The sequence below is a fragment of the Muscardinus avellanarius genome (assembly GCF_963383645.1).
Source record: "Muscardinus avellanarius genome assembly, chromosome: 7".
Classification (NCBI taxonomy): Eukaryota; Metazoa; Chordata; class Mammalia; order Rodentia; family Gliridae; genus Muscardinus; species Muscardinus avellanarius.
Genome location: NC_137793.1, coordinates 84,762,862 through 84,779,056, shown reverse-complemented (window position 1 = coordinate 84,779,056; position 16,195 = coordinate 84,762,862). Strand labels below are relative to the sequence as shown.

At 51.7% G+C, this 16,195-nt stretch overlaps 1 protein-coding gene across 1 annotated transcript; it reads right to left on the bottom strand.

Annotated features, from left to right (window-relative positions):
- Positions 1 to 12,870: 12,870 nt before the first annotated feature.
- BLACAT1 (BLACAT1 overlapping LEMD1 locus) lies at positions 12,871 to 12,972 on the bottom strand (the record flags this gene model as incomplete). Its single annotated transcript, XM_080698445.1, has 1 exon — positions 12,871 to 12,972. The coding sequence occupies one exon, from the start codon at positions 12,970 to 12,972 to the stop codon at positions 12,871 to 12,873; it is 102 nt and encodes a 33-aa protein (XP_080554571.1).
- Between the last annotated feature and the right edge of the window lie 3,223 nt (positions 12,973 to 16,195).

Sequence of the window (16,195 nt, the reverse complement as noted above, 5' to 3'; positions counted from 1 at the left end):
CTTTGAAGAGAACATCCCTCATCCCCTCATCCCGGGGCTTCTGCATGATGGGCAGATTAGAAGAGACAGAAAAGGTGGCCTGCGGAGATAGCTAAGGTGAGGACGAGGAGACCCCCATATGCAACCTAAACAGGAGATGAGCGTGGCCGGGGCAGGCGCCTGACTCTGGAAACGATTCCTCCCCTCTCCTGGGCCTGCTTCCCGCTCTTATCTGTCCTTGATGCACCTTGCCCTAGAAGGGCATTTTTCTCGGCTGTCTATTTTGGTGTGTGGAGGGGGAGGGTGGAGGGACAGGCATTTGGGGTCATTGTCTGGGAATGAATCCTGGACAGCAGGAGGCTGCTGCTCTCACTCCCAGCCCGTCATCTGTCACCCAGCGAGGGTGGCGGCAGCGAGGCCCGGACTGCCTAATGAAGACAGAGAGGCGGTTCCGGCTGTGCACAGGTGCCGCATCCCCATTAACAGAGGTGACATTCCGAAACAGCACTCATTACAGAGCCGACACCGGACGGGCCCGGGACACATATTGATGGCAGCAGGGCTGGCCATCATCTGTCTCAAATCCCATTGGCCCTGAGCGAGAGATAGAGAGAGCCAGGAGGAAGCATCCTGAGTGTCAAACCGCAGGTCTCTCCTCGCTTTGCAGAGAAAAATGAATTCTTCCACCCTCAACAATGAGGCCGAGTTCTCTCCACTACTTGCAGATGCGAGGGTCCTTAGCTTCAGGTACACCCCAAATTGACCAACTCCTGGAATCTCCCAGCTCTGCTGGGTGTGGAGGCACAGGCCTGTCATCCCACTACTTGGGAGGCTGAGACAGGAACATGGAAGGTTCCAGGGCAGCCTCGGAGAGGTAGTTAGACTCTCAGCCACCTAGCGAGATTCTGTTTCAGAACAACAACAACAACAACAAAACAAAAAAAAAAAAAAAGGGCTGGGGATGTAGCTTACAGGTAGAATGCCTCTGGGTTCAAGCCTCACTAACACACACACACACACACACACACACACACACACACACACACACAGTCCTTTCCTACTGAGAAGGGCTGGTGGTATAGACAGCTGTGGGGCTGTCTGGTCTGCGGAATCAGACCTTGATTTGGAGGTGTCACTTTAGAGATGGCACCGCGTCCAGGTTGCAGCTAAGAGGTATGAAGGGCTGTGAGGAACTTCCGGAGGAGGGTTACCAGGAACTAGAGGCAGGTGGACAACGTTGTCCAGAGGACAAGAGGTTAAGAACAAAGGAACAGATGTCTCTCTTCATCCTGGGCTGGAACCTGTGCTTCGCTTGGGACCGGAGCAGACTTATCACCTTGGAGAATCGAGATCCGCAGCTGCGGTGCAGGGAAGAGCCGGGTCCCCCCCCCCCGCACCCCCGCACGCACGGCTCGGCGCCCGCGCAGCCCCCTGCACGCCCCCTGCGGCGGGCGAGACCCCGCCCACTCTGCAGCGGGGCGCCCCCGCCCCCGCGCGCTCGGTTCTAAACCCGCAGCAGACGGAGCGCGGCTTAAAAATAACTATTTTGACAGTTGCGACGTAAATATGTGAGTGACGCGTGGGGCTGTTTTTCCTCCACATTTCCTTCACCCCACCCTCCCTACCCCGGCCCTAACTCGGCTGAGGCTGAGATGATGGGAGAGCGCCGCCTGCAGTATGCTCCCCAAAACGCAGCGGACCGTAAGGACGGATCTTCCGCGCTCGGCCAGTTTGTGGGGGCAGGGAGGGAAGAACTCCAGCTCAGCTCGCTTCCCCTGCACCAGCCGCACTGCATTTGGGGGCGAGCCAATTTAACAGTCCCTGACTTCCCCATACCTCTGCCTTCAATGTATTTCTCCTGTATTAACCGAGCCTCTACTCTGTCCTCACAGTGCTAGTTGCAGAGTGTAAAACGCACACGTGCCATTTGCAATTCTTCCGGCTTCCCTTCCAGTAACTCTGTTGAGCACCTGCTTTGGGCCAGGCACTGAGTAAGCACTTGAGCTTCATCGTCGAAAAACACGTGCGGGGCCTAGTGGTACACACCTGTAATCCCAGTACTTGGGAGGCTGCAACAGGAGGATTACAGGTTCGAGGCCAGCCTCAGCAACTTAGGCCCTCAGCAATTTAGTGAGAGAGACCGTGTTTCAAAATTAAAAATAAAGGGGAAGATGGCGACCGAGAAAAGCGGGGCTTAAGAGTCCCGCTAACAACCAATCTCCATTACCACAAAAAGAGCGCCTTTCATAGCCAGAAAACACCATCACCAGAAAAACAAAAAAAACCCACCAGGCTCCAGAGAGAAAGCGGACTGAGAACAGAGTTCAGGGCCACAGAGGAGACACACGAGCCCGAGGACGCGGCAGCAGCGCCATACTGCCGGCGGCAGCGGCGAACTCAACGGACGGCTACAGCAAGCCAGGTGAGCCGCTGCGGAACAGCCAGGCGGGATCTTTCCGCGCAGACAGCATTTAAAGCTCCCAGTGGCTGAGCTCAGCACACGCTGCAGGGATTCAGAGTGGAAATCAAAACAAGAGAAGAAAAAATATGCCAGCCTCATGGCCGAGGGCGTGGCAGAGGCGCCATATTGCCACCGGTGGCGGCAGCAGCAGTGAATTCACCGAGTCCAGTACAGCTACATCTGCGTACTCAAGAACAGTGAGTCAAATTGCGGGCCACAGAGGAGAAATCGCAGTATTGGGCCTCCTGGGACTTGACCCAGTGAGGGAGTGGTGGTGGCAGAGATATCACACCATAGGAGAACGTGCAACCTGGCACCCCCCATAGTTTAAAGCAGCCTCTATCGACTCCCTGGGTCGGAGACTCTGTGATACAACCCAGTAAAGGAATAGTGGAGTCTGAGATAATACAGACTCGAGATCCAGAGCACCTTAAGTGAAGCCATAGTGACCCAAGGGAAGAACCCAGAGAAGGCACAAACCTCCGAAATCATGGGAAAGAGGAATAACACTGGAGTAATGAATGTGCACAACCCCACAACATCAGAACCTGATAAAACAGAAAATCAGAGATTTCTAGAAGATCAAATCAGGAAAATAACTGTAGAAATAATAGAGGTGCTTCGAAAAGAACTCAGAGAGAGCCAAAAAGAGATAAAGGATGCAATTAATGAAGTAAAGGCCTCAATTCAAAGCACAAACAACCGATTAGACCACATGGAGAACAGAATCTCGCTCTTAGAAGATGAGCAATCCAAAAATGAATGCATAGTTTCTAATCTAGAAAAAAATATCCAACAGCAGGAACCTGACATTGAAGAAATATGGGCCCATCTTAAGAGAGCTAACCTAAGAATAATTGGAATAGAGGAGGGAAAAGAAAGTGATACCAAAGGGATCAACAATCTCTTCAAGGAAGTAATAGCAGAAAATTTTCCAAATATAGAGCAAGAGGTTGATACACAGATCCAGGAAACTTATAGAACTCCCTTTAGACAGGATCAGAGAAGAGGATCCCCACGCCATATAATTGTCAAAATGACCAATGTGGAAGCCAAGCAGAGAATCTTAAAGGCAACAAAAACAAAGGGCCAAGTGACATTCAGAGGCAAACCAATTAGAATCACTCCAGACTTCCCAAACCAAGTCATGAGAGCCAGAAGGGCTTGGAGTAACATATTCCAAACTCTGAAAGAAAACAACTTCCAGCCAAAAATTTCCTACCCAGCAAAACTTTCTATCAAATTAGAAGGAGAAATAAGAAGCTTCCATGACAAACAGAAACTGAAGGAATTTATGTCTTCAAAACCAGCGCTAGAGAAAATACTCAAAGAGATTAACTACAAAGAAGAAATAGGTAACACTCACCAGAACCAGAGAAACAAGAGTTTCCATCCAACAGACAACTAAGATTGGTTATCTGTGGAGATTCATTATTTATGTTAGTCTTTTGCCTATCTCTAAGTTGTATTGTTTGCCTTTATTGTTGTTAATTTTTAAGATTTCTAGTTGGAATATTAATATACCTTCAGATATAGCATTTGGAAATATTTTATCCAATTCTATTAGTAACTTTTAACTCTGTTTACATTGTCTTTGGATATACAATATTTTCTTTTATTTTTTAGGGAGTTTGTATATTCTTCTGTTGCCTGTGCCATTGAAATCATATCCAAGAAATCACTGCCAATTTCAATGTTGTGAGGTTTTATGACCCAGATTTTCTCCTAAAAGTTTATAGTCTTAAGATTTATATTTAGGTCTTTTATCTATTTTGAGTTAATACTTGTATATGAGATTAGGTAAAGGTCCAATTTTATTCTTTTCCATGTAATTATTATTTTTCAACAATATTTAGTTAAAAGATTATTATTTCCACCACCAAATGTTCGTGGAAACCTTGTCAAAAATAACTTGACAATATAGGGAAGAATTTAGCTCTAGGCTTGTATTTAACTCCAATGGTCTATATATCTGCCTTTGGAACAGTACTACACTGTTTCAATTGTTGTAGCTTTATATGGTTTGAAGTCGGAAGATATATATCTGCTAGCTTTGTTCTTTTTCAAGATCGTTTTGGGTATCTAGAATTCATGTTCCATATTAGGATAGATTTTTTTCTGAAAAATAAATATATAAATATATGATAGTTTCACCTAAAAAAACAGAAAAAAATATGCTCTAGTAAGAAAGAAAGCAAAAAGAAATATTGAAATGCTATCTTTAAATCATCAAACACTTGGTATCAGACAAATGAAACTGTTATGTGAGATTATCATTTTTAATTTTGGATAAATTGCTATAATACTAGATGTCAACCACTAAGCCAAGCATGGGAAGGAGGGATGGGGAGAGAATGGGGTGGGGATCGGGTGGGGCTGACTGGGCGATGTGTGCATGTATGTCTACAAAAGTTTGTATCCCACTATGATGTATGAATACAGTGCACTAATAAAATAAAATAAAATAAAATAAAATAAAAAATAAAAAATAAAAAAAATTAAAAAAAATTAAAAATAAATTAAAAATAAAATAGGACTGGTGTGTGACTTGGAGGTAGAATGCCTCTGGGTTCGATTCCTAGTACCAAAAAACAAAACACATATGGAGAGAGTATAACTATCTGCATTTTCTCCCTGTGGAAGAAGAGTGGGGGACAGGTGGGGGAAGAGTCAGAGGAGAAAAGAGGAAGGAGGGCTGGACAGCATGGGCAGGCGGGCCAGCCGGGAAGCTCGTCCAGAGTCCCAGCTACCTCTTCCTGGGCCCCCTCCCCACCAGGTGGTGCCCATCTCCCCTTGGCCAGGTGTCTGCTGTCCCCCTTCCCAACAAAACCTGCTCCAGGAGGGCCTCCCATAGAGAGCTGGGCAGATGCCTAATAGCTGCCCAGGCTCCCTTCCTCCTGGATGACTAACCCCAGAGGATCAAGGCCTAGAGCCAGAGAGGAGACACTCATGAGATGTCAGACATCAGACTCCTGGAGAGGAGAGAACAGGGGAGCATCAGAGCCACCTGGGGCAGAAGAGGCCCGAGAGCACCTGCTCGCTCGCCAGGTCGTGGCTGGCTCTGCCCATACACATAGCTGTGGGCACGAGAGAGAGAGAGAGAGAGAGAGAGAGAGAGAGAGAGAGAGAGAGAGAGAGAGAGAGAGAGAGAGAGAGAAAGAAAGAGATGCGTCTCCAGGACCTGTGCCCTGAAATGCTTTCCTCTCCATCCTTCAAGACAGCTCAGACTCCACCTCCCCTGACTTCTCCCCCTCTGCAAACAGTGGTTTCCCCTCGGGGCCCTGATGACCTTGTGCTCCATCTAAGGCACCCGGCCTTTTCTAGACCGGTCACTTTGCTTTTTATTACCTCTAGTCCCTCAAGGGCCGGGAGAATGTTTGATTTTCCTGTGTTTCTCTTGCAGCTCCTCACACAGGGCTCTGCAGTCAGAATTCAATATCGACTGAATGGGTCTGATCAGCAGTAGCACACAGCACACATTCTCCCACACAGGGATAAGGATTAAGACAGAGATGACAGGGAACTGGAGGCAGGCATCCCCACTGAGCCCTCAACAGAAGCCTTGTGGCTTCCCATACCACCCTTCGTTAGTGCTTTGCACTAGGTATCATCATGGCAGAGCTGGGGAGGCAGCCACCCCTCTCAAGAGCAGTCAAACCACTGCCCTGAACGACAGCTGATGTGTGACCTGCCCCAGGCTGCTCCTCTGATAGGAAACCGGCTTTGGGGTTAGGGCTAACCCAGGCTCTCTGTGTTCTCGTAGGACCCCTTGCTTCCGAGATAAGTGGAACATTTGTCCCCCAGTCCAAGGGGAGTTATAATTATTTTTTCAATATATTAGAGGCCTGACAATTCCCATGTGTTCCGTTGGAGCTCAAGTAAAGGTCTTTAGATCTTAAAAGCACTTGTAAATTGGGTGTGGTGGTACATGCTTGTAATCCCAGTACTTGGGAGGCTGAAACAGGAGGATTCCAGGTTTGCAGCCAGCCTCAGCTACTTAGTGAGGCCCTCTGCAATTTAGGGAGACCCTGTTTCAAAATAAAAAAAAATTAAAAATAAGACTGGGGTATAGCTCAGAGGTAGAATGCCCCTGTGAGTTCATTCCCCAGTACCGCAAAAAAAAAAAAAAGATAATAATCTTTAAAAAGATCTGGGGGTGTAGTTTGGAGGTTCAGTCCCCCAGTACCACAAAAAATAAAAAATAAATTAAAAATAAAGGCACTTGACAGTCCAGGTGGTCATATTGTAGTCCTAAGCCCCCTTCCCGATTCCTTACTCTCTTCCTCCTCCAGCTCTATCCCAGTATTTCTCTGAGATGCCAGGAGGCAGGGAATGAGGCTCAGAGTTCCAGGGGCCCAGGTGCTGCAGTGGATTACGGTGCCAAATAAACATGGATGCCCCATCCACCCTGACAACATAATTCATTTACTGCAAAGGGATGTAATAAAGTCTGTTTATTACAGCAATTAACAGAGCATGCTTTTCAGTGGCGACCAGAAAAGTGCTTACTCCAGGTGCATAGATTTGGGAAACCATGCGACTTGAGCCAAAATGAAACCAATTAGAGGTTTAGTAAATGGGTCTCAGCCACCCCACGAAAATGAACCATCCAAGAGTCAGTTCAGCAGAGGTAGAGCCTCAGTGCAGGGGTTAATAGGATATAGCTTGATACTGTGCAGGGCTCAGAGCCAAACCTGTTTCTAGGGGCATGGTCTTGGGGACATAGAATCCACCCCCCACCCCAGCCACCCCATGTGCTGTGTTCAAACCTCACTGACTTATATGGGAGTGTATAGGTGGGAAACGTTAGCACCATTGACTCTCATGGGTCCGCTGCCTGCTGCAGTAGAGGTAAGGGCATAGGAGGAAGACCAAGGACTAAGGAGAGACAAAGAACAGCTCTAAGGAATACTTTCATTGTCAGCAAGACTTGAAGCTCAGGCAGGGGATGACTCAGTGGTAAAGTGCTTGCCTGGTGTGCATGAGGCCCTGGGTTTGATCCCTGGCACCACATTAAAAGCAAAAACTTCAAGCTCTGGGCCAGGGATTTCTGACCTTGCCTAGCACGTGCAAGGCCTTGGGTTTGATCCCCAGCACCAGGAGGTGGGGGAAAGACCATAAGCTCCTTAAGGGAACATGGCTGTCTAGGTTAGGAGTTTCCTTTCCAGCCTGTCTTGCTTTGGGCAGAGACTAGACAAAGACCACTTGAAGCCACTCGTCCTATTTATTTGGTGAAGAAACAGGAGAAAGGGAAGTATTGGTTTAGATTCCCCAACAATGTCAAGTGTGTCTGACTGTGAATTAACCCAAGTTAGTTCCCCATCTCCTTGCAAGAGGCCTGGGGTTGGCTTATACCAACAGGACATTCCTCAGAACCAGGTTTGGTTTTCCCAAGGGCAGCACCTCAGGTGCCAGGTCTTCCTAGTTTCCCTGCAGTGGCCTCCCAGGGTGACCAGGGGAAGTTTAGATTTGCCCAGAAAACGTAAAACTGGGTGTTCAACCCGGGTAGCAAATCAGACTCAAAAGTACAGAAGTAGACCCCTGTCAAACAGACCCCCTTGAGGGTTGAGGGTGACTGTGGGTTCCCTCAGCACTCCTCTCCCTCCTTGTGCCTTTGGGAGAAGGTGCTAGGTTGAGGGATGAGGGCAGAGGCAGCCTGGCCTCTCTGGAACAGAGAAAGTCAGAGCTTTGAGCATCATGAAGGAAGAGATAAAAATAGCCGCGTTACCATGGCAACCGAGGCTGGGAGAGTCCTGAGGATCTGTCTGGGTCCTGCCATCACCCCCCTCCCACCTTCTCCCGCCCCTCAGATGAAACACAGGAATGAGCTGAGGGAGGTCTGCCCCACAGGGGAAGAGACAGACTAGATCGGCAGCAGCTAGGAAGGGAAAACCCTTGAATTCCAGACCCTGGGGGTTTCTGCCAGAGCCCAGGCTGCCTAGGTTTGGGTTCTTCCTCAACACAAGGAGCTCCCCCAGAGATGCACTGAGCAGCCCCCTGCTATGATAAGGTGTCTGTTTCCTCCTCAGGATCTGTGGTTCTGACCCCAAAGGAATTTTAGAGGAGGCCCAGCCAAGACAGACCATGACCACCCTGGCACAGCGAGCACTGACCATCCCAGCAATGGCCTGGGGAGCCGGAAGATTCACTGTGACAAACCAGACCCCGTGGCCATAGACTGTTTAGCAGCATGGACTTGGGGAGCTGTCTGTACTAGAAACAGGGTACAGGTTAATGACCATCTCACTCTTGCAGGTGGCAGAAGGAAAAGTGTCAATTCCTTGGAAACAGATTCTGGTCTTTGTGAAGTTGTTAGTCCAATCGGTTTCTGGACACCGCAGCCACCTTCAGGATGAACACCAGCCTTCCTAGACCAGCCTGCCAGAAGCCCATTGAACATAGCCATCTGGAGATTCTGTTCTCTGATGAGGGCCCATCTTCGTGGTTATAAAACAAGTATCTTCAAGGAGCTAGGACGTAGCTCAGTGGCAAAGCGCCTGCTTTGCAGGTGCGGCACTCTGGGTTCGATCCCCGGTTCCAAAAAGACAAGACCCCTTCAGAACAAGTATCTTCAAAAGCTCAAGTCATATCTAGACACAGCTGATGTGTGCCTTCCTATGAGGTAGGGAGGGTGGGAACCACGGCCACCTTTTGCAGAGGCTGGGAGGGAGGAAGCAATTTGCTGTGGATGGGAGCCAGCCATGGAGGAACACCGGGGAGCTGGGAACTGAGGCCCTCCACCCACCCAGAGCCACCAGCACGTCCCCTAGTGCACGGGGCAGATTCCAGCTGGAGGCACCTCCCCTTGCAGAAGGCAAGTGACACAGCAAGTGCTTCCTTCCGTCATTTTGGGCATACTGCAAAGGGAATCTCAAGGGCTCCATAATGGGACAGGATGCTGGCCCTAAAGATCCCTTCTAAACCTGAGCATCTGCAGATGGTAGTGGCGAGAGGGAGGGAGGGAAGGGCTCAGAAGGAGCACCTGTGGTGCCTAGACAGGGCTCAGTCACAGCTCAGGCCCCAGACTCACTCCCTCGGGAGAAGTCCTGGCGCTTCCTTGGGGACCATTCTAGCCAAAGCTCGGGGTGACTTGGCGGACCCTCTCACTCCCCACCATTTCTCAGATCTTCATATCATGTCCACCCACTTTGCACAAAGCATGTCTGCTGGGAGTGCGAGACCCTGGCACCCCTTTCCTTCCCCATTCCAGAGTCTACAGAGCTCGGGACTCCAAAGGGGACGTAGAGGTCACAGGATCATTACCGTCCTATAGAGCGGGAACCCAGGAGACCCGGCTCCCGCTCGGACCTCTCTATAGTCCACTCTTTGGCTCATGCAAACTTCAGCTAGTTAAATTATTGCTTTTTTCCCCTAAAAACCACAATCTCCCTATATATTTCTTTCTTTCTCTTTTTTTGCAATACTGAGATGATGGAAACTAGGGACATTCTACCTCTAAGCCACACCCCCAGCCCTATTTTTTATTCTTTATTTTGAAACAGGGTCTTACTGAGTTGCAAAGGGCCCACTAAGTAATTTATTTTCCTTTTTTCCCCCTATATACTTCTATGGACCCATGTGCTACATTCAGAAAGCCCTTCCTTGGGAGTAGAGTAGGGAATGACATTCTAATAAAATGCTTCAACCTGAGATAAGAAGCCCCTTAGGACTCATGGGCAGGTCCCGGAACTCTCAGGTCACAAGGACCATTCACGTGCCTTTTTCCTGAATTTAACAGCCCACAGCCCAAAAGGGGAATGAACATAAGAATTTCCCCCGATACAGGTAGGGAGCACTAAGACCCTCCCCCACTTCTTCACAAAGGACTCAGTACCATGCAGCAAGGAGGGGAGGCCTGAGCCGCTCCAAAGAATCATCTCCCTGTGCACCCCTACCTCACCCCAAGAGCACACAGACCCCACCTTGAGTGAAGTCTCTGGGAAAGGACCATGGGGTGGTCTTTACTTGGGCAGGAAGTGGAGGGAATCTGAAATAGAAAAGGCAAAATTATCCCACCAAACCTCTGAGAAAGACTGAGAGTCAGGGCGGGGCAGGAAACATGGCAGCTAGGCCCAGAGTGGAAGGTCCTAGGCAGAGGCCCCTGGGCTAGGAGGCAGAGAGGCCTGGGGCTGGCGGACGCCGAGGCTGTGTTGGCTTTTTGGAATCACACCTGTCCTGGTCTCACCCAAGGGCTTGGAGGTGGGAACAGATTTCCAGGCTGCTTCCCTAGATGCCGAGAAGAGCAAAGTTCCCATCTCCCTGGGAAGAAAACAGGGACAAAACACTGTGGGGCATGTCTGCCAGAAGCTGCTGCAGGCAGCCTTCCTTTCACCATCTCTGCTACAGTGGTGACCCCAGCTTCAGCCCTGGATGAGGAAGGGGCCACCAGCTTAGAGACCAAGGGCAGCTGCCTGCAGGCACCAGCTGGGCCTACTCTCAGGCTGCCATGACCTTGGGACCCCACCCCATTCACACAGCAGGGGGCCCAGATAGTCAGTGTCCCTCCCTGGCCAAGAGAGTTATCCTGGGGGAAGCAGCTCTCCAGGCAAGCGGGCGGGCTCCCTGCCAACCTTCCACAGCTGCGGTCACTGCCAAGGCCTGAGAGGTGCAGGCGGGGAGAGCTGTCCTTCGCCCCCCTCCCCAGGGCCGGTGTTCTCCACTCTCCTGACCTTTCCTCTGGGTGAGCCCATGTGGTCAGGACATAACACCCAACACCTCTTGGTCTCGGGGATATGATTTCGGCTATGATAGCGACTTCTCCAGGACTGCAGCCTGGAGGGCCCCTGCCAGGGACACATGTCCTCAGGCAGGCTCTGGCTTCGATAACAAGGTGCCCCCCATCCCCTCCACCTCTTTGCCTCACTCACCCAAAGCCTCTTCTGTCCCCGAGGACAAAGAAGCAGGGAGGTTTTGTCCCTTGTGGCCTCAATGGCCTTTATTGCTGAATCTTGCTGTTACCTTGAGGGAAGGACTTCTGTTTATAATTCTTTGGATATAAAAGGAAATAACAGATTGTCGGAGGCTGGGGCTGGGAGGCAGGGGCAAAGGAGGGGGTTGGATGATGGAGGAGAGAACTCTTAAGCTGTGTTTGGGCTTCATGGAGACAATCTTCATTCCACCAAATCTGCCCAAGCCCAGGAAACGCCCCGAGTGTGGCATGGGCCGGGCAGGCGAAGGCTGCCACGTTCTGCAGAGCAGCAGAGGCAGCCTCTGCCTTCCCTTCTCGCCCTGAGAGGCCTCCAGTGCCAGGAAAAGGGATCAGATCTTCCTGTCCTGGGGGCCCTGACTTCCTCTGCCAGCCCACCCGTTTGGTTTCTGTCAGGCTGGCCTTTCTGTCGCTGGCTGCTGGTGGGGATGTGACCAGTCCTGCGCGGAACTGTCCTTTATGAGGAAAGAGTGGGCTTCTGAGTGACAGAATCTGCCTAAAGGGTCTTTGGCATTCCTGTCCATGGGCCCCTGCAGCACCCAAGAGGTCCAGGCCAATGACAAAGTGGGATGAGAAGAGGGAGGGAGGGAGGGAAATGTTTTTTCTTTTGCTTCTATCTCCTAGAAATGGTGGGGTTGGGAGCCGCCAAGTCTGAAGCCAGAAGGTTGGCCAGGTGGGGAGACCAGAGGGAAAGTCAAGAGGCCCCTGACCCCAGAAGTTTCCCCTAAAGGCACCACATGCAAGCACAGCCTCACTTTGGCTTCTGAGAAGGGACAGAATTGGCAAGGGCGAGGCAGGGAGGCAGGAGGATAAGGGAGGACACAGCTTAGTCCAGGAAAGGGGTCTTGTACTCTGGCCCCGGGCAGATAGTCCCTGAGGAGGGGGATCAGTGCCTGGGGGACAGGCCTCCCCACACCTGTGCCACTGCCGACAAGACCCAGGCAACAAGACCCAGGCATCACGGAAGCAGGTGAGTCGGGCCAGGGCTGGGGAAAGACCACCCTGTATTCTGTGGGGAGTGGAGCGGCCTGCTTCCTGGCTGCTCAGTGTCCAACGCCAGGGCCTGGGGCTCCTGCAGAAACTTCATCCTGAACATGGAGATTGTCACTGCCAACCTGCAACCTACCAGGCAGCCGGAGGTCGCCCCCAGGCTCAGAGCTGCCCAGTGGCTCTCTGCTACAGTGGCCCATGTCCTACTTGGCAACAGCTCACCTCATCCAAGGCAGAGTGTCCCTCGTAGGGTTCCCTGAGAAAAGTCCTCAGGGCCCCGCTCATTGTCCCCCCTCCAGGGAGGGCTGAGTCTGGAAGCTAAGGGGTGTGGGCCTGAAGAGGCCTGAGAGGCACCCAGGGGACCCATGCCCTTGGGTTGGTCGGCTGAGCTGAGTCGAGCACCCGCTAATGAAGATGGAAGACGCACACAAGGCTTCCTGCTCTGGGCCTTGGCAGGAGCGGGAGGCCTCAAGCCCGGGCCGTGCTGAGGGCTGACAAAGGGCCCTGGGTCCGCTCACACCGCCGTCTCCCGCTCTCTGTGAACTTCTTCCTTCTTCCTCTTCATCTTGCAGAAGCCGTGGAGGCCACAGAAGCAGGCGAAAGTGAACTGGGGCATGCCCTGGGCCAGGCTGGGGGATGCTCACCAGAGAAGATCTGTAGGGAAAGGCAGGGGAGGAAAAGGGGCGGGAGAAAGGTGGGAAAAGAGAAGCAAGGTGGGGTCAATGTTCCCACAACCCTCCGGGCTCCAAGGCCGCCCCGTCCTGATGCCTCTCACACCAGCTGGGGGAGGAGTGACATCACCAAATACTGGCCTCTTGGAAACCTTGCTCTTTCCCGATCTGTGTGGAGATGATGTCATCCAAGAGAATGCCCAGTTGCCGGCTTTGGGCCCCGCCCTCTGCCTGGGCTCATCACCACACACCTGTGGTTGGGGAACAGGAAGCAGGCTGGCTCAAAGTAAGCTCGAGCTTGTGCCACCTGACATAAGTTCAAGTATGAGGGTCCTTCGCTGCTGCAAGGTGACACATCCTCGAAGAAATGCCTTCATTCAACACAGATTCTACCTTCTTTGATGCCTGGAACTGAGTCATGGACACTTCCCTTCCTTAACAACCCCAAGTTTTCTGACACCCTTAGGGAAATCCATAGAAAACGTGTGTCCTTTGACTGCCAAGAGTAACACACATCCTGTCCTCATCGTGCAGAGAACAGACAGCAAAGAGTTATTTTAGCCAACAGGCTATTTTATTGAGTACCTATGCTAAGCAAAGGAGTGAGGAGGCAGATGCAAAAAGGATCATTACTTCCCTAGCACAGAAGTCAGACCGAAGTGGAGGCTGAGGCTGGATTTGCCCCAGCTAGGCACATTGGGCTCCACCCCTGGCTGACCCGGTGCTCAGCCCAGGAGCTGCTGCAGGGTGGCTGGGGATGGAAGACTGGCTCAGTCTTTTGGAGTAGCCCTTTCTCCAGACATGCATTAGGTTTCCCTAGTCGTGGCCACCCTCCGATTCCTCCAGTTCACCTCTCAGCCTGAGCCTGCTGTGGAAAGAGCAGAAGCCTTTGAGTCAGCTCAGGTAGGGCAGCTAGGAACAGAGGAAGAAGGGCACCCTGCATGGAGGTCAGGCCTGCCTTCCGGGCCTGGTAGGAACCACTCCTATTTCTCTAGAAAGAAAGCTGGGAGAAAGCAGGTGAGCGGAGCCCCATGTGGAGGAGGAGGGGGTGGGGTGGGGTTATGTCAGAGGGGTTTGGAACAGGAAGCAAGAAGCAGCCCCCTCATTGGGGTTGCATCCCCATGCAAGGCCCACCTGAAAAGTGGCTCTGCTGTCTCCAAGAACCTGAGCTATCCCAGCAGTGGCTCTCTGGACTGTCCCCCAGGCCTGGCCAACCTTACTCCTTAGGCCAAACTTCCTTTATGCTTATTCAGGCAGAGCAGGGGCCCTCACCAAGCACAGTGCATGCCGTGGAGCTGGGGCCTGTCAGGATTCTCCCCCTCCTCCCTCGTCCCTCCCTTCCCCTCTCAGCATCCTGGTAATACATCTAATAGCTGTAATTAATAGGTGCAATGCATTTCCAATGGCCAGCTGGGTGGGCAGGAGGCCCAGCTTGAGTCAGCACGGGTAGGTAGGCTGTTATTTAATAACCTGCTTTCCAGCACCATTTACACACCCACTCTGACGGAGTATATATAGTGAGCAGAGAGCAATCTCTAGGATATATATAGACAGAGCCGAGACACAACTACAATATTTCTAGATCCATCTATTGCAGCTATCTCTGGATCCCTCCCGTGACAAACCTGGAGACAGGGAGCCAAGCCGGGGCTCAGGTGCCCTATGTTCTATTCTTGGCTCTGAGCTGGCATGCTGTGTCACCCTGAACAAGTGACTATATATCTCTGGGCCTTCGTTTCCTCATTTCAGTGTAACCCGGAGGTTAGTCAAGGTTTAATATTTAGACTCCAAACCTAAGGGACTAGAGCTTTGGGAATCCTAGCCTGATCAGGAGGGAGCAGGCGGGCTCCCTCTAATGAGTAATTGCATTGCATTTACTTTATGCTGGAAGTGTATGTCAACAAACCATTTCCAATATTAAAGAAAATATACGAAAAGAAATCAAGAGGCACAGCATAGCTGACCTGGGGAACTCCCAACTAAAGCCAGGCGAGCAGTGTTGACCATCGCAGCCCCACCCAGGTCTAGCTGCAGCGCAGGGTCTCAGGTCCCAGTATGCATAGATCCTCTTCCCTCCTCACCCTCTCTTCCCCTCCAGTGCCTTGAAGACAGAAAAATAGAGCTCCTTAAGTGACTGTTTTCTCGGGAGTCCTTCGTGGAGGATGAAAACCTTGAGTATTTTGCTCAGCACACCCCTATAAGGAAGGCTGGGGTAGGAAAAGGAGGCACCAGGACCACATGTACCCAAGAGCTGGGGTTGGGGATGCAAACTAGTTGCCCCCGTGGGATTGCCAGCCCTTGTTTGCAAAGGCAGTGCCACACAGAGGGGCTGGTCAGATCCTGGCTCTGGAGCCTGGCTGCCCTCCCACTTCTCCACCAGCCCCACAGCGTCCACACGTGCCCACTGACACCTTGGAAGTTCTCTTGGTGGCACAAAGGTCACACCACAGAAGTGGGGGACCCATGGGGCAGAAAACCCCATCCCTTATCAGTTCCCTGCCTATGTACCCCCTTCTCCCTCAGGACTCCACTAGCAGGCACCTGGGGACCCCTTTGCCCAGGCAGGGGTCTCCGAGCCTCTCTCTGCTTTGCCTCGAAGGAGTCCCATGGCTCCTTTCTCTGCCTTCCTCCCTCACACCTGGCAGGTGCTCCAGCAGCAGCTGGAGGCTCCCTGGAGAAGTCAAGTCCCAATGGCCCTCTTTTTCAGCCCCTGGAACACTTCCTGCACATCTGTGCTCCCCAGGGGAACTCCCCTTCCACCTCCCACCCTCCAAGTGCAGAGTCCAGGAGGGGATATGGGATGGAAAAGTAGCCCCTAGAAACCCAGGACTAGAAGGGGATGGACACTGGGCCAACCTCCCACCGCCTCACACTGGCTCAGCTGGCTGCAAGCTGTAGGTCCTGGCTGCATCCCCATCCTCCTCTCTGGCTCTTCCTCAGCTCCAGGCCACAATGGCCTGGGGTCTGGGGGCACTGATGCTCCTCTGCTCAGCCAGCTTCATGGACACTAAACAGCAGGGATGCCAAGCCCTAGAGAACCCACCCTTCCCAGTGCTGGTGGCTCCCCAGCCTCCCTGCCCACCCCTTCATTGGCCCCGACCCTACATCTCCTTTTGCCACACCCCCAGGGGTCCTATGCCTTATATCACTTCAGGCAAAAATGGGGTA